This window comes from Tursiops truncatus, chromosome 12, assembly GCF_011762595.2.
Source record: "Tursiops truncatus isolate mTurTru1 chromosome 12, mTurTru1.mat.Y, whole genome shotgun sequence".
Lineage (NCBI taxonomy): Eukaryota > Metazoa > Chordata > Mammalia > Artiodactyla > Delphinidae > Tursiops > Tursiops truncatus.
The window spans coordinates 74371250-74389556 of record NC_047045.1 but is presented as its reverse complement, the minus strand read 5'-3'; the positions used below and the strand labels follow the sequence as shown (position 1 = coordinate 74389556).

At 44.0% G+C, this 18307-nt stretch overlaps 1 protein-coding gene across 18 annotated transcripts in view; it reads right to left on the bottom strand.

Moving 5' to 3' along the window:
• PLEKHG1 (pleckstrin homology and RhoGEF domain containing G1) overlaps positions 1-18307 on the bottom strand; it is a 223045-nt gene that overhangs the window by 54678 nt on the left and 150060 nt on the right. For 16 of the 18 annotated variants that reach the window (XM_073789725.1, XM_073789724.1, XM_019951566.3 and 13 more), the window contains one exon: positions 4885-4985. The exons of the other annotated variants lie outside the window; for them this stretch is intronic. In XM_073789725.1, coding sequence (XP_073645826.1) covers positions 4885-4985 — 101 coding nt within the window. The remainder of the gene's footprint in view (positions 1-4884; positions 4986-18307) is intronic. 18 annotated transcript variants of the gene reach the window in all.

The following is an 18307-nucleotide window of genomic DNA, read 5'->3' as shown; positions in this document are numbered from 1 at the left end:
GGGCTTAGTTGCTCCACGGCATGTGGGATCTTCCCGGACCAGGGATCAAACCCATGTCCCCTGCATTGGCAGGTGGATTCTTAGCCACTGAGCCATCAGGGAAGCCCTGTATTTTAAATAAGTACTTACATACATAGTCATGGCAACAAAGATCATACTTGGGAATGAAACACCAAGTCTTGGATAGCAGTTACAGTTATGGTGGTATTTTGAGCCAGATTGTACTGGCTTTTCTGAGACAATTCTGTACATCTCTTCCTAATTCCATGTTCAGTGATGTCTTCTTAGTAGCTTTAATCTGCAGTGATGGGTGTGTTTACACCAGAGAAACTGGCAAACGCTATAAATCCCAGATTCCCCCTCCCTTGTCCTCACCCTGGAGAACTGGTACACCAGCACATCACTGTGCCATTCTCCACAGAGCGGGATGCAATTGGGAGGGGTCTATCAGGGGACTCAGCATTATTTGTAATGCCTTTATGCTTTCAAGAATTTCTAAAGCAGGGACTTCCCTGGTGACACAGTGGTTAAGAATCCGCCTGCCAATGCAGGGGATACGGGTTCGATCCCTGGTCCAGGAAGATCCCACATGATGCGCAGCAGCTAAGCCCGTGTGCCACGACTACTGAGCCTGTGCTCTAGAGTCCACGAGCCACAACGACTGAGCCCACGTGCCACAACTACTGAAGCCTGCGTGCTGCGCCTAGAGCCCCTGCTCTGCAACAAGTGAAGCCGCTGCAAAGAAAAGCCCACACACCACAAGGAAGAGTAGCCCCTGCTCGCCGCAACTAGAGAAAGCCCATGCATAGCAATGAAGACCCAAAGCAGCCCTAAATAAATAAATTTAAAAAAAAAGAATTTCTAAAGCAAATATGGCACAAAGGAAGGCCTTGATAGAGCGAGGGTGCTCCATGGGTGTTTATCATAGTACCCTATGCTCTCCTGTATTTTGGGACTATTTCCTAAAAAACAAAATCTAATCAGCTGAATTTTCCAGGCCAAAATAAACCCATTTTCTTTTTGCCTTCTTTAATTTTAGAGTTCTAAATCTTGCTTAGTTGGGCACAATAGTATTATATTATGTTGAGAAACCTGGACCTGAACTAATAACAGAAACTTTAAAATTATTTCAAGCCTTAACCATAGATTTGCCAGATAGCTGTATCTTTGAAATCAACTGAAGTAAGGTATAGAATAGAGGATTCATAAGAGGCATTAACATAAAAAGTCACATCAATACTCTTATTTAATCAAATGTAATAGCAAAGACATCTGAGCTCTAAATTTAGAGTCCAGATTTTTTTTTTTTTTTTTTTTTGCAGTACGTGGGCCTCTCACTGTTGTGGCCTCTCCCATTGCGGAGCACAGGCTCCAGACGCGCAGGCTCAGCGGCCATGGCTCATGGGCCCAGCCACCCCGCGGCATGTGGGATCTTCCCGGACCAGGGCACGAACCTTTGTCCCCTGCATTGGCAGGCGGACTCTCAACCACTGCGCCACCAGAGAAGCCCCTAGAGTCCAGATTTAAGAGAAAGGAAATGAAGTGAATAGGGACAAAACAGTACAGACAATTCCACTGTAAAAGGTAAACAGGAAGATGTTCTTGAAAAGAATTAAAAATAGTAAGAATACCAGTTGAGATTTGACAAAACCAGGTGTGTTCAAAGTAGGCTAGGCTGGATTTCTAGCTCTATGTCCTTGAGCAATGGACTTTCTACACCGATTCCTGTGTCTAATCAATGTGTATATATTTTTGCATCTTATCTACCTCAGAGCTGTTAAGAGGATTAAATGAGACAATGCATGTTCAGGATATATAAAAACGTGATCTACAAAAGGGACAGGCATGAACACGGTCACATGAACTGCGTTACTACACTGATGCCACGTATATCATCATCCTGACTCAGGTTTATATTCTAGTCACCTCTGACCTCCTCATTCAGAGAACACCAAAGAGAGAAGAGAACAGAGAGAGAACCAACTCAGGCGTATAAAGATCTTCTCAGTCTTCCAGCTTTTGCAGCCAAGGTCCCTTTTGGTTGACATCGGGGGCTACTTCAGGCTTATCTTTCTTTAAATTAGGAAACACATGAAGATGTAAACGCCGGGGAGTAGAAACCCTTTCCTGGACTATGGCATAAACCAAGACCCGAAAAGCAGGGCTCTGCCCTGGCAGGAGGGCATGCCACTGGATGCCTGGGGGTTGCAGTCAGAGAAGCCCAGACTTGCATAAAGTGATAACACACATAGAGTTGCATGGCCTCGGGCAAGAAGCAAGCCCTAGAGAAGCAGTCATTACAGTCAACTTACAGCCAAACCACCAGAAGGCTTATGCCAGGGCCTCCCAGCATCTAGGCCTTGTTCCTCTTCCCGGGTTACTGTGCCATTGGTGGGATCTGGGCGGAGAAGCCACTCCGGCTCCTGGATTTTTAACCTCAGCCACTGCTAAATGGAAGCCTGCTCTAATACCAGCATGTTACTAATGGACACACAGACTCTAAATTCCCCAAATTCATTTTTTTTGTTTTTTGGCTGTACCACGTGGCTTGTGGGATCTCAGTTCCCCAACCAGGGATCAAACCCGGGCCCTTGGCAGTGGGGGTGTGGAGTCTTAACCACTGGACTGCCAGGGAATTCCCCCTATTTCAATTTTTTAATGCCCTTTCTCTATTTTCTTATTATTGTGTTTGTTTTATCTAGACAGTGTTTCTCAACCATGGCCGCACATTACAAACATCTGAGGACGTTTTACAAAATCCTGATGCCGTGGTCCCACCCGAGACCTAGAAGTTCTAATCAGAACTTCTAGGAGTAGCAGTCATCATATTAAAAACAAAAAACAAAAAAAACCCCACACATAGACACACACACACACACACGCACACACACACACACACACACACACACACACACACACACACACACACACACACACACGATCCTTCCCAGATGGTTCCAGTGTGCAGCCTGGGTTGAGAACCACTATCCTGGAACGTGCAAATTGGTTTCAAAGTCTACTGAGTCAGATGAAAAGAGACGTTGCAACACTGGCCTTTTTCATATCCCAGGCTTTCAAAATTAAGGGATGAGTTGATGTAATTCAAACATGTCTCCCAGAGGCCAGGCTTGGGCTAGGTGCTAGGGATCCACATGGAGGTTAGGGATGGCAAAGGAGATGTGGATCCTACCCTCAAGGAGCTCACATACACCAGCTTCAGTGAGCAAAGAGGGGAAGGATTTATAATTTGCGCTATGGCTGAGTCACCCAATGAGAGGGCATTGTAGAACTTTACAAGGGGATTTTACTCTAATAAAATCAATGTCATCATCACTGGTTAATATTGTGCTGTTTACTCTGGCATTGAGTGCGGCACATGAAGTACGTCAGCTCACCGAAGCTTCGCAATAACCATGTGAGGTAGATATTCCTATTGTTTCCATTTGTTTCTTTATTCCACAAAAATGTGGAGGGTCCCACGAGCCAGACTCTGCTTAAGGCACTTGGGTAGTAACAAAACTGTTAGATCCCTGCCCTCAGGGAGCGTTCTGTGAGTGGGGGTGGGGAGGAAGGAAACAACAGACATAAAAGTCAATCACAGAGTATGTTAGAAATTGCTAAAAGCCAGGAGAAAAAGAAAAAGTAAGCAGGTAAGGTGTGTGCTTAGGTGCCGGGTTAACATCATTGAGAGAGGAAGTTTTGAGCAAAGACTTGAAATGAGGAAGTTAGGTACATTCTACAGATCTTTCTCGAATTATGATGGGGTTATGCCCCAATAAACCCACTGTAGGTTGAAAATGTCATAACTTGGAAATGCATTAAAATACACTTAATCTACCAAACACGAAAGCTGAGCTTCGCCTACCTTAAATGTGTTCAGAACACTTACATTAGCCTACAGTTGGGCAAAATCATTGAACACAAAGCCTCTTTTATACCAAAGTGCTGAATATCTCATGCAATTTGCTGAATACGGTATTGAAAGTAAAAAACAAAAAGGTTGTAAGTGTATTGGTGTTTACCCTCGTGATGGCGTGCCAGACTGGAAGCTGCGGCTCACTGCCCGGGAAAAAATCAAAATTCAAAATCTGAAGTACAGTTTCTACCGAGCACGTCTTGCTTTCACACCATCGTACAGTCAGTCAAATCATGAGGTGAACCATCATAAGTCGGGGACCATCTGTATTCTGTTTAAAATTCCCCGAAGAATATATACATGGCTCAGCTGGCATGCAAACCCAGAGATGTTGGAAACCAGTCTATGCTCTTTACCTGCCTACTACCTGGTCTTCCAAGAAGTACCACAATACCTTATAAGAACTGATTTGCCTGCCCCATCCCCTTCGGCTCCCCGTCTGCCTTGTTTACTATGATACTTTTCTAATCCCACTGCCTGCTACACAGCAGGTACTCAATACATGTTTGAATTAAATTAAGCATTGTAAATTTTAACTATTAATTAATCTGAATTCATATCTGTTATGATTAAAGTATTTATTGTGTGTTTACTCCCTCCTGCCCATTCCCTAGGCAGAAGAAAACTTTCAGAAAATCCAGCGGAGGTGGGGTTGCTGGAGGCCAAGCCAGCATATATTTTTGGATGCCCTGTTCATGTTCTATTGTGGAAGAAAGATGCCTCTGCTCTGTCAGGGTGAATAGGTCTCTTCTCTGAGCCAGGAGGACGGAGCGGGATGGGATTTTGGATAAATGTGAGACTCATATACAAACAAGGATGTTTCCAGGTAGAAGATTTCACAGCATGATAGGCCACAAAAATCTATGAAGTCAAATCAGGGATTTCAAGTAAGTTTTCTTAGGCCACATTCATTTGAGAAAAATCCGTAATGTTCTTATGTGAGAACCATCTTTTGAGGATTAGCTTACCTATTAAAGTGGTAGATATCCTGTATGTTTCCAAAAAGGGCTGATCTTTCTTCCGCCCCCAGAGGAAGTTTCATTTGGTCCCTGATGCACTCAAGGTAATCCTGTGGAATCAATGAGAAGAATGTCTTAAACACTCCTGTCCTTTTTCAAGTCGTCTTTAGTTATGCATGAGGAATCTCTCATATCCGTTACAAGTAATTATTATACTAACGTGCTCATTAACTCTACCGTGAGAGGGCAGAATCTCTCTTTTATTAATAATGAAATACTTCCCTACGTATAGAACAGGGAGTTTGAGCAAGGAGAAAGAGCGTATGTACATGGACATACCTACGCCCAAAATGTACTAGTGCTTCCCTAGATGCATAACATAATGACCACAGTTACTGATAGAGTCAGAGTTTTGGCATACAACATTGCCTGCTGTCTCCTTGACTGATTTATGTGATAAAAAGAGACTCTAAAATTCATACAGTGGGAAACCAGAAATAAAAATTCTGAAATTTGGGAATTCCCTGGCAGTCCAGTGGTTAGGATGCAGCGCTTTCATTGCCATGGCCCGGGTTCAATCCCTGGTCATGGAACTAAAATCCTACAAGCCATGTGGTATAGCAAAAAAAAAAAAAAATTCTGAAATGTGCTACAGTTGTTTTAAACATAACCTTTTAAGTCAGAAAGCTATCAGCTGCTAAAGTCTAGAACTAAATTATCCTCAAATACCAGATTATTAAAAAAACTTTTTAAAATAAAATAAGCATGTCACTCACTTATACTATCCAATAGGCCATGTAAAGAAGCCACAGTCAGCTTGAAAGGATTTTATATATTTTAACATGGAAACAGCTCCCCATGGAGCTAACGTGGGCTCAGACCCACAGTGGGTTAAATGGACGTGGCTTAGAAGCTATTTGAACTGCTGAGAGAGGGGAGATCTGCTCTCCACGCTGTGTGCTGAGTCCATAGCTGAGTGTCCCCCTTCCCCCAGCCAGGCTTGAAAAGAGAACTCTGTAGGAGGCAGGAAAACAATAAAGAAAAAAGTGAAAACAGCTGAAATAACGTAAAATCAAAAATAAATACAGTTCTCCGCCCTGGGCTGAACAATGCAGTATGGCTCTCCACCAAACGTCACCCAGGGATCTGCAGCACTGGGGAAGTCACCCTGGGAAAAGTCAGCCAGACCGTGAAAATCCCAGCACTCAACCACATTCCGATGGCCAATCGCAAACACAATACTGTTTCAGCGCAACTAGTGAAACGAGAAGCTGAAATGTAAGAACCATCAGATAATTGTTGCTTTTGTCTTTTAATAAGCCACAGCCACCCTCTCATGCCCTTCATGTTCCTCAAATGAAAAACAGGCCAGGCTTCGTCAGGAACTGTCTCCGTAGCATGGTTCACAGACTGCGGCATATAACTTACCATTCTGGTTCTTTATTGCTAAAATCATGGTCATGCAGGAACCAATGTTCATAAGCCTTTTTATGTTTTAACAAGGTTGGTGGTAACATCTTTTCTTCTTCAGAAAGTGGTCATCTCAATAAGAAATTAGACTCCCAAGGTTTAAGTGTAATTGTCATTAAAAACCCACAAGAGCAAGACCCAGCCTCCTCACTTTTATGAGCGGAACCGTCATAAGGAGCTCATGGATCTCTATAGGCTGTAGAGATAACGCCCAAATAAGAAATGCTAAAGAAGGCTAGAATTGAAGAGTGCATTTTGAACAAGTATAAATCTAACTTAGGCTTCCTCAAAAAAAAAAAAAAAAATGTATTCCTTGATAGTTTCATAAAATTACACGTGGCACAAAGAGATGGGCTAATATTTATCTGCATTGAATGCTTATATTTGATAGTTGTTTAATACTTTGATCAACATTTTAAAAGGACACGTCACATGCAAAATTAAGAAGGTAAAACAAAGGTTATAGATGAATACGAAATCGAAAAGTGAAACAGAAGGATATTGGCAGGCGTGATCCACACCGAACAGCAGTGAGAAGATTGGGACATAGATGACGCATACATTCCAGACTCACCTGGCCGGCCACAGGGGGGTTTAAGGAGAAAAGGAAGAATCCTTTTTCTCACTTCAAATGCAAAGCTGGTTCATTTTGCAGAAACCTGATACTAAATTCTTCATGTCATGGAAAGACTGAGTTAAGGGGGTTGAAGAATTTCATCTGGGGTGAGACACAAAGAACCATGGCCCACTTCCAACAGAGGATGGCCCATCTCCAAATGAGTTTCAAAACCCCAGAGTCCGTGGTAGAGGAACTAGATTTTAAACGCTGCTTGTTTTCTGAAATCGTCGAGAAAATAGATCGTTAGGAGTCCAGATTTTTGCAGGCCACTCTAGAAAACAGATCAAAGCCATATGGCCACAACGTGTTCCCCCTCTGATCATAACTAAGTCTTTTAAATATGATACTTTAACCCTAAACCAGTTACTGAAAACTACTGTAGCATGCACTGCATTAGCAGCTGTAATTATCTGAAGCCAAAATGAGAGGTTTGAAGCTCAGTGATAATAGTTCATTCTGTGCTCAAATGACAGAGGAAAGACACCAATGAAATTTATTAGAGCCTGTCACGCTGCTTTTTAATTTTATTGGCTTGATGTCAGCACCTATGGTTACCCTGCAGTTAACAATGAAAGATAAATTTAAAACTTTTGCGCCGAAAACAATTATTGTCCAAGAGGATCAAAGAATTCACTCAATTTTGAGAAGGGTAGGGAGGAGATACAAAAAACAGCGTTACACCATTTGAAAAAATTTTTACTATACTACTATAAATTTTACCTAAAGTATTTTTCTCATCAACACCTCCACCACTGTAAGATTTGTACACATGTGCCCTCTTTTCGATAACTTTTTCATTCCTGTGATGTCTGTTATTGAAAATATCCAAGTAAAGTTGAACTCGGTGCTATTTCAAGTATGATAAATGGACAGGAGCCAGTTTGCAAACTGTTACTGATCTACAAGATAGATAAGTGCAGAACTTGAGAGAAAGTATGTAGAAACTTTTATAGCATTTTGACAGAATGATATTTGTTGAATCTAATGATAAATTTGGGCTTGTATTTTGCATGTCTGATATCTTCTATTTTGTTTTTCTAGTAATTCATTTTTTGTGGTGTTTTACAAAAGCGTCAGTGTGTGGCCAATAGGAAAACACACACACACGCGTGCTTGTCCCTCATCACAGATAGTTTGAGAAGGTCTGGTCTAGACAACAGTCCAGCAGAGATGCTGGAGAAAGGATGCTTCCAGAACTGGGACAGAATTCAAACTCAATGCCCTCGGTAGCTCGCTTTATTTCTTTAAGATGCCCTGAACGAATTAAGCTAATACCCCCGTGCCTATCTCCCTTTTTTCCTCTAAAATAACGTTTAAAATTGTAATCTGTTTAACATGAAAATGAAGATAAACCACAAGAAGAGAAAAGATTTATTTAGATCGGTACTTAATACTTTTTCTACCCTATATCCTTCCTGAAGATACATTGTAGCAACAAAATGAAGAAAATGTCCTGTTCTTAAGTCCTCTTGCTCAGGTTTCAAAATTCTATCTCTTTGGCTTCCTTTTTTTGGTCTAGTTTTTGTGTTAGCACTTCCAAATTCTAAGCCCTTTGTTATAACTCCTGTGTAAGATTTTTGGTCTTTATTTTGGAGGATGCATCTTCTTTGGTTTCTCCAACTCATCCACCTTTACTAGAAAGTAATCATTTGTATATATAAAACCTGTCTCCAAATTTCATGTATTACATTGGGATGCTGTTGATACTACAATAACTTACATTTGTGTGTCAATTTACAGTTTAAAAAGCACATTCACATTTATTCATACAAACCCTCCTTCGCTCCTCTTTTTGAGGTCATAAGAATGCATGCCAAGTTCTGTTTTACAAGCTAGGAATTAAATAAAATGAATAAAACATGATCCCTTCCCCCAAGGAGTTCCCTGTGTAGTTGAAAGACAAGTATAAACAAATAAGTACAATACAGTGTTTAGGCAGCATGACTGATAAATATTCAGCACATGGAGAAGGCAGAGGAGGAAGTGGGCAATTCCAGGTCAGGGAGAAGTCTTCTAGAGAAGGTGATGGTGGAGTTGAATCTTTAAGGATGACCAGGGGTTAGAACAGAGAGAAACTAGAAGGAGACACAACACCCAGGAAGATTGAAAAGAGTAAAGGGGCACATGGTAACGAAATGCAGGGTGCAGTCAGGACACTAAAAGGAGCTGAGGGGCTTCCCTGGTGGTCCACTGGTTAAGACTCCACGCTTCCAGTGCAGGGGGCTTGGGTTTGATCCCTGGTCGGGGAACTAAGATCCCACATGCCACATGGCGTGGCCAATAAAATAAAACAAAACAAAATAAAAGGAGCTGAGATGGGCTGAGGAAGCAGGACATGCGCATGTACGCAGACCCTGGAGTGGGGCTGCAAAGTGAGAGAGGTTACAGTCAGAAGAGGATTGAGCACGGAGAACCTTCTGTGCTCTTAGGTGGAGGCAGCCACCAACAGATGCCATGAGACCAAAGATCATCCCAGCATCAGAAAACAGAACCTTAGCTATAAAACTGTCAGTTTGGAGGCCAGTTAGACCCGGACAGCAGCGCAGGTAAGACCGGAGCCAGTCCTCCACAAGTTCCACAGACTGGAGCTGTATTTACTTAGATATGGAGACCGGGAGAAAGGGGCCAGTCAAAGCAGACAGCTTTCAGGAGAAGGGAGTCTCTTCTCTCACCTTCAGCTCCGAGGAGGAAGGTGCTGCTCTCCCGGCTCTCAGCAAGGACACTGCCAGCGTCTCGTCTCCTTGTCCCGTTGGCTGCAGCTTGGAGAGAGCTGGGGGCTCCCTCCGGGGAGACGTCTCCACCAGCTTTCATCCTCCCGAGTTTCTTTCCCAGGTGGCTGGTGAGGGAAAGCTAACCCGCAGAGGCCTTGGCAGGGCGGTTCTCGGCCTTTCCAGCTGACTGAGACCTGCACTGGACTGCCTCACACCCACATCAAACGCTTGAAGACATCTCTGGGGGTTCATGGTAAAAAGGAGACAAGGCATATCTTTTGGCCTCGCGCATCCACATGGTAGGTCTTCATGTGGCTCACGGTTGCTCATTCTGCTCTTGTTAGAGAAGCTTGGAGAAGAATTACGAGTTTCATTTTGCAGCTGTTGCCTTCTGCACAAAGGCTGCCCTTCAGGAGCATCAGAGGGACACGATGGGTTCACAGTCACAGGGCCCTGCCCGCATCCCCACTCATGCACTTTCCCTCTGCGTCCCCGAGGGAACTGAAGAGATGAGGGTGGTGGTCTGCAGGTAAAGACAGCGCCTTGGTCTTGGACATGCGAAGATGAGGCGGACTGTGGGACACCCCCAAGGAGCGGTTTGCTGGGCACAGGATTTGGGAAGAAAAACTGAGTGGTCTGTTGAGAGAGCCCTTTGTGCAACTTTGGGCCCCATCTTATGCAGCAGTGACAGGAGCATGGGGCCCAAATGTCCTCCCACCTTCAGGGCCCAGGGGCACGTCCAGTCCTGGCCACAAGAAGGCGGTTTCAGGCTATCTCAGCGCTAGCAAACTGCAACCTCGGAGGGTCAGCAGGCCATGCCACCTCCAGAGAGTCTCCCATGTTGCAGTGAGAACACCAAAGATCCCTTGTGGAGGAGAGTAGCAAGGCAGATTGAGAGCCGCGAGGCCTCGGGCAGCACAGAACCCTGGCCCACACTGATGGGAGGTCATATCCCTAAGTGGGAGCACAGAGCCCGATGTGTGCTTCCCACCTTGTTCAGAAACAGTCTCAGGAAAACCCAGGGGATAATGGAGTCCCAAATCCAGTGACGAGAGAGAACTGCAGACTGATTTGGAAGTGGGGTAATAGATGGGCATATATTTTGAGACGTTGGGATGTAAAGGAAGGAGAGTGGTGGGGCAGCAACCGGAAGACATGGAGGATCAGGGAGGATCAATCGATCGATGTGTCCATCCATCCATGCATCTATCCATCCATCCATCTCTCCATGCATGCAACCACCCATCTATGCATGGAGAGCTGGCAATGGTGAACACAGAGGGAGACAGAAGGTGACTGTAAGAGCCAAGGTGAAGGGACGAGGCGAAAGGTGGAGGACAGGAAGATGAGCAACTCTCTTGGGAAGTCTGGGTGGAGAGCACTGTCTACGTGACCAAGCTGACACTGGTCAGCTTCATCTGATGCTGTAGGAAACAAAATTCTAACAAGTCAGAGCATATGAAATAAAAAGTTTCCTATTCCTTCTCAAGGGCCTTCCCTCTCTGCCCAGATGTCACTTTCCAGAGGTAGCTCTGGTTGATGCGGTGTGCCAGATGTAGAGAACAAACTTATGGTTACCGTGGGGGGAAGAGGGGGTGAGATGAACTGGGAGATTGGGACTGACGTACATACACTACTATGTATAAAATAGATAACTAACGAGAACCTGCTGTATAGCGCAGGGAACTCTACTCAGTGCTCTGTGGTGACCTAAATGGGAAGGAAATCTAAAGAAGAGCGGGTATATGTATGTGTATAGCTGATTCACTTTGCTGCACGGCAGAAACTAACACAACATTGTAAAGCAACGATACTCCAAGAAAAATTAAAAAAAAATAACGATGCAGTGTGTATGCTTCTGGGTCAGGTTCTGGGACATAATTATATCTATAAAACATGAGATTTTATGCTCGATTCACAACTTTGTTTTTCCATTCAGTGTATGGAAATACACAGAACTCCTATACGTAAACATAGTTCTTTCGTCATAACGGCGACATTGTATCCCATTCAATAGCTTTATTATAATGTACCTCATTATTACAATAAAGATTTCGGCGGGGCGGGGCACAGGCCTATGTGCTGGGAACTGTGGGAAGGGGCGCTCAGAAATGAGTAAGATAAGACCCCCAACCCTCTAGGTGCTCACAAGGCAGTAAGGGAGGAAGAAACAAATCACAGGATAGCAATTTAAGTGTTATTTACAAAGGGCTGTGAGAATATAGAAGAATCCATTTTCAAATGAAAGAAACTTTTTATCCTGCTTCCAAATAAACCACGAAACAGGGCTTACACTAAAATCTCCTGCTGTAGCCTGCACATAAAGCATCAGAAGTCTAGTCTTCACGTTAATCTCTTTTCTGCCTCTATTGACATCCATGGGGGAGGAAGATATAGCCAAAGAAATGAGACTGGGGGTCTCTGGCCACCCCATCAGGCTGGGAACAAAAGCTCTTATTGTGGGAACAATGCTGTCCCTGAGTCTATATAACGTAGCTCCCTCCACCCCCAACACAGAGAACTGTGCTGAAAATACAATATAGCATCAACAGGACGAACCTTTCTGCCAATACTGTTGCAGAGAATGGAGGAGGGCAAGAGAAAGAAGGGGGAAGGGGGGAAAGAGAAGAGAAAAAGAAGAGGAAAGAAATGAGGCAGGAAGAGAAACAGGGAAGAAAGCGTGAAAGGGAAGAAAAAAGAAAAGGAGAGAGACCCACCCACGCAAGCACAGGAATGAAACCCAAATTAATTTCAAGTTGAAAGCAGCTTCTGCTGCTGATATGATATCAGTTCTTATTCAGAGTTTTCTTAACCGATGGCATAGAGGCTGATCTTAATTGGCCATATATGGAAGTCAGTATTAATGCTCCGAGATGTTTGAGTAAAAGAATAATAAAAAACAGGGAGGTTTCAGCCTCATTTACCTTCTATAATAGTTTCAGTACCTAAGACATCAGTAAAAAATGCTGAGAATGGCCTTCTGGCTAAGCTGTGACAAATGACACTTGTGCCAGCTCAGTTCCCTCTATTGTTTCACTTCTTCCTCCTGAAAGAAGGAGGGGTAGGAGGTGCCCCCTGGGGAGGAGACGGGACAGCTGGACCTGGAAAGGGGGAGGGTCGGGTAGTTCGTCCCAGAAAGGGAAACTTGGGGGAGGGGGTGGGGGACAGGAGTTCTGTTAAAAACTGCAGTACTGAGTAGAAAGAGCAAACATCGGGGAATATTTGTTTGGTTTTCACCTAAAACTAAAAGCAGAAAATATTTATGAACCGGTAGTTAACAGTAATCTAATGATATAAGCAAGATATTAAGAAACAGGACTAGCATTCATATATTAAAGTCCTTAAAGTGACTAGTTGCCCATCTTTTACTACACTTCCGACAACCGTTATAAAAATCATTGTCTTTACTTCATATTGATATCAGGAGGAAGAATTTGATGCACATAAATAAATCTAAAAATGTTATAATAATTAAGAAGCTGGGTACAAATATAACACTGAAATGAATCTCTTCCATTACCCTTAGTTATAACAAATAGAAAAGTTCGTCTCTTCTGTAAGAACAGCAAAAAAACCTTAATTTTCTATTGCTTTGTTAAATTGCTTATTTAAATATTTATTTAAAAATGGTGCTTAGGGTTTTCAAATTACATCGACAATGTTCTCATATGCAAAAGCTCTTCTTAAAATAAGAGAGGTGGACACACACCCATGAAGAGGTGCTGCTGTATACTGAAATATCTTTCCATACTTATTTGAAACCTACCATTACTTTTTTCTCTGTACTCTTTAATCCGATCATCATTTCTAGCTGCCAAAAAAGGAGGAAAGCATTTCTAGGATAATCTATGTGCTTACTGAATGTGAATAAATATAAAATACGTTTAAAATCTTCAAAATGGGCAACCAGAGCGTTTTCCAGGCTGCCTGCAGTAAAGCATGGCACCAGAGTCCTAGCGGGCGTTGACAAGATAGGGAAGGAAGTTTATTAACCACTCCCCTGAGCCCTTTTTTCTGACTCTTGTTAAGTTCTCCTCCTCACTGGGTTAACTTTACTTAGCATATACTCCCTTTTTACTTTCCAGGTCCTGAGCCAGGTAAGGAAGCAGACAGATACAATTAGATGTGGCTATAATCCTTCAGGAAGAAAAATGAAGAAAAGGCTGATGAGGTAGCAGAGGGATTATGTCCTGGCAAATCTTTAAGTACTGAAAATAAGAAACCGATTCATCTCGAGACTTCCCTGGTGGTCCAGTGGCTAAGACTCCACGCTCCCAATGCAGGGGACCCAGATTCGATCCCTGGTCAGGGAACTAGATCCCACGTGCTGCAACTAAGAGTTCGCAGGCCGCAACTGAAGATCCCACGTGCCATAACTAAGACCTGAGGCAGCCAAATAAATAAATAAATATTAAAAAAAAAAAGAAAGAAACTGATTCATCTTAATTATAATCTCCACACTGCTGGTGTAATTTGAAACACGGTAATTATGAAAAATTAAATAAAGCCCAAGGGCTTTTGTATATGGGAAAGAAAATAAAAGATCAGTAAAATAAATTTACATTATTAGATCACCTGAGGTTTAACTCCTCCTCACTGCTATTTACTACTACTACTATTATTATCATTATCATTATTGTTATTACTGTTATTATAAGGTTTGGTGATAGGTACTGAGCTCACTACTTTACATGCATCACTCACTTAATCTTCACAGCAACGCCAGGAGGTGAGTCCCATTGTTAATCCCATTTTATTGGAAGCTTAGAAATGTTCAGTTGCTCCCCAAGGTCACACAGGGTGTGCATGACTTACTTGCATTCAAACCAGGACCAGCTGTCTATAGCTTGGCCGTCCAAACCCTGTACCACTGCTTCAAAGGTTTTAGTCCTTAATACAGACAGTATCTTCAGACAGTAGAGGTCTGCTGCTGACTTTGGGACGAAATGTGGTTTTTATTAGGTATGAGTTAGGAACCTACCATACCTCACCTGAGGACTCTCAATTCTAGAGCATCAGACATCTGGAAATAAGGACCAAATAATGGCCCATTAAAACAGATACAGTCAGTGTTGCCACATACACATGACCAGTTAGTGTATGCTTGACCTAACGATGAATGGGACAGTAATTAACTATATGACTTATTTAATGAGTTGGAATACTTTCTAGTCTCTTATTGAGACAGGAACTGTGATATAGGTAACTCTCATAGCAATTGGTCTATATACAGTAGGTGCAATTTATGCTAATTTACTTGGGACCCTGAAACATATAAAAGTTTCAACCAGGCCCCCAAGGCAGGGGCTACCTGGACAACGTTAAATAGAAAGAGGAAAAAGCTGAAAGACATCATTCGACTTCCCATCTACTGAGTCACACACATTGATGATGACCCTGAAGGTCAAGCTATTCTACTTGGAAATTGCAATACAACGAGGCTGGATATATTAAAAGCAAGAACCTACACAGGGACCGATCTCTTTATGGGCAGTTTTTCAAGGAGCATGAATGTGATTATCCTCTGGCGGCATTAGGTAATCCATTTCCCTATGGAAATGCATAGGGGAAACGGTTCCGTTCATTGTATCGAAAACAATGAGCAGCCCTAAGGACATATCTTATTGCTTCTCTGGCTATACTGCTGTTGATCTCATTACAGCACAGTCTTAACCAGAAGTTATTTATTGACATAGGAACAGCCATGGGCTTGGGAACCTCCAGGGGAGTGGGAAGAAGCTCTATGCAGAGGGTAAAATAGGGTGCAGGTGGGCCAGCATGACGGGCCACTCCCCAGACACTTGACTTTCTTTAAGAGCACTGGGTCTCTTGAATGGGGTAAATTCAAAGATTTCCTTTTGTTATATTGGAGGCCTGGTTCCAATTCCAAGGCCCACGGAGTAAAATGTGTGATTTCGGGAAAACTATTTTTTCTCCTCTTTTAAATCAAAAGCACAATGTCTATGGGCACCTTATTACTTAGAACTGAAAGAGAGAGAGAGGAAGGGAGGGAGGGGGGAGAAAGGGAGAGAGGGAGAGAGGGAGAGAGGGAGAGAGGGAGAGAGCGGGAGAGGGAGGGAAGGAGGGAGAGGGAGAGGGAGAGGGAGAGGGAGAGGGAGAGGGAGAGAGAGAGAGAGAGAGAGAGAGAGAGAGAGAGAGAGATGGACCTCATAGGATGAGGTTTCCATAAACGATTTTTCGAGAGCCTGTGTAGGATGAATTTCTACAGCAGTAGTTTTACAGTCTCAACAGAAGGACATGACTTGCCTTTTCTTGTAATTGATGAAGTTTCCATCTGCTGCAGATCTGCTTTCCCAGGACAGCAGATTTATCTGAGGACAGAGCATGGCACTAGGGACAGGACAGAGATTCCTCCCGAAGGCCTTGGCTCCAGATGCTGTGTGGTGGGAAATCCACCAGCCGCCTAGGCAGGCAGCCTGGGTCTGAGAGCCGGCCCTTCGGTGGGTTACTGGCCTTGCTGAGACTCACTGCTTCAGCTGTTCAGTAGAGATAATACAACTACCCACCCGATCAGTATTCTGGGGGTTAAACAACAACGTTCATTTACGGCGCCCGGCACGGGTGCCCAGCACACGTTGGCTGGTAGTAGCGGCTGCTGTGTGGCCTTCTGCGTCCCAGGTTCCTCCTTGGTAGAACGGGGAGATAGCCAGATTGGAACTTCTTTTGGTTCAAAAGCAAGTTAACTCTACCTGCACACTGACAAATTATACTAAAAAGCTCTCCGACCACCCTTCTCTGCCCACGGGTGGTAAGAGTGCCACAGGAAGGCTCAGTCCTTGAGCGGCATTGCAGGGAGGGAGTGTGAAGATCGCTAGGGGAGACGCATGCACTCAACGCCCCCATGACACTCGAAAGTCTCCCAGACCCCGGCCCTCTCACCTGCTCTGTCCACCTGGACCAGAAATCCTGCCTCTCCCACCTGTAGCTCTTGTGAAACTGAGTCTCCTCTCCCTCACCGCTGCCTTGGTCTCCTTGCTCATGTCCACTGGGGACTACTGCAAGGACATCCTACCTAATCCCTCTACGGTGGCTCCCACCCCCTCCAGCTTTTCCGAATGAATCCCGGGTGATCCTTCTCGAGCTCAGATGTGATGTTCTGCCTCCTGCATAAAATCCTTCAATGACTTCCCACAGCCGTGGGTGGCGGCACAGAGGGAGGGCCCTCAACGCTTGCACCCCTGCCTAGGCTCATCTTTTATCACTTTCTTGTTCCCTCTCCACCATCACGACCCCCAGAACACAGGCACTCGCTTCTTGTAGCTTTGGGAATGTCCCCTGTTCTCTCATGGGTCACCGTCTTTGCATATTCTGTTCTTATTGCCAAGACTGGCCCTCCTGCTGCCCTAACCTGGCTAACGCCTCCTTCACGATTCTTCCAGGGATCTTCCTCTGATCCTTCCCACCCAGTCTGGGTCAGGTGCTCCCCTGAGCATTTACACTTATAATTCCATGATAAAGGAAGCCAGAGGAATCAACATCCAGTGTTGGTGTTCTAAAAAAATTTTTGTAGCTCCTTCTCGCCCACAAAACTGATGTCGACAATGACCAGGAGTTCTGTCGTAGCTCTCCCAGCACTGAATGTTTGCAGAGTGAATTCCTGTGAACTTGATCCATCTGCGAAGTGGGCGAAGCAGAGCCCGGAAGGCAAGGGTTAACAGAGTCCCTGGCAGATCTCTCAAGCTCTCTAAGTGGCAAAAAAGTTGTATTGAATCGTAACCCAACCCAGTGTTCCTCTTTTGCTCCCTCCCCTCCCCTCCCCTCCCCTCGGTCTCACGGACAGCCTTTAAACAACACAGCCTCTCAAAGATGACAAAAGTTCCTAAACTCTGCGTTCCTTTTTAACTCTCTTCCCACCCACCTAACTCCCGCCTTTGCACAAGAAAAGAAACGCTTCCCCAATCAAAAGTAGATTAACTCTCACCCTTTTCTCTACATGCATTTGCATTGGGAACACCATATACAAGGCCATAAACAGTCCCCGGGGTTGAGTGATTTATCCACTGCTTTAGGGAAAACGGGACAGAAGAGCACTCTTCAGCCATTCCGTGTTGACTGTTGTCTGCTGCAGTGGCGGGAGTGACCCGTCTTCTCCTGACTCATCTCCCACTTAAAGGTTAACAACTTAACTTTAAGCCCCATTATAAAACTGAAGGGACCCTTGTAACGTTTCTTGTTGGTCCAAAGAGAAAAAAAGGCTTGTTTCAGAAGAAAAAATATATATATATTTGTATATGTATAGCTGATTCACTTTGTTATACAGCAGAAACGAACACACCATTGTAAAGCAATTACACTCCAATAAAGATGTTTAAAAAAAAAAAGAAAATATTTTAAAGCGCAGTTTAAAGGAATGGCTCACCCTGCCTCCTCCAAGCACGTCTGCACCCCCCGCCCCCGAGGTCCTTTAAGCGGCATTCAGAGAAAACAGGAATAATTTTGCCTCAATGTGATTTTGCCATTTGAAACCAGAGACTTAGGCTGCAGCTTCTCTCTGGTTTTTATGTGACCTATTTTGCGGTGTGTGCGTGCGTGTGTGTGTGTGTGTGTGTGTGTGCGCGTGTGTGTGTCAATGATTCAAGCACAAGAATCATTAGGGACTCTTTTATATTAG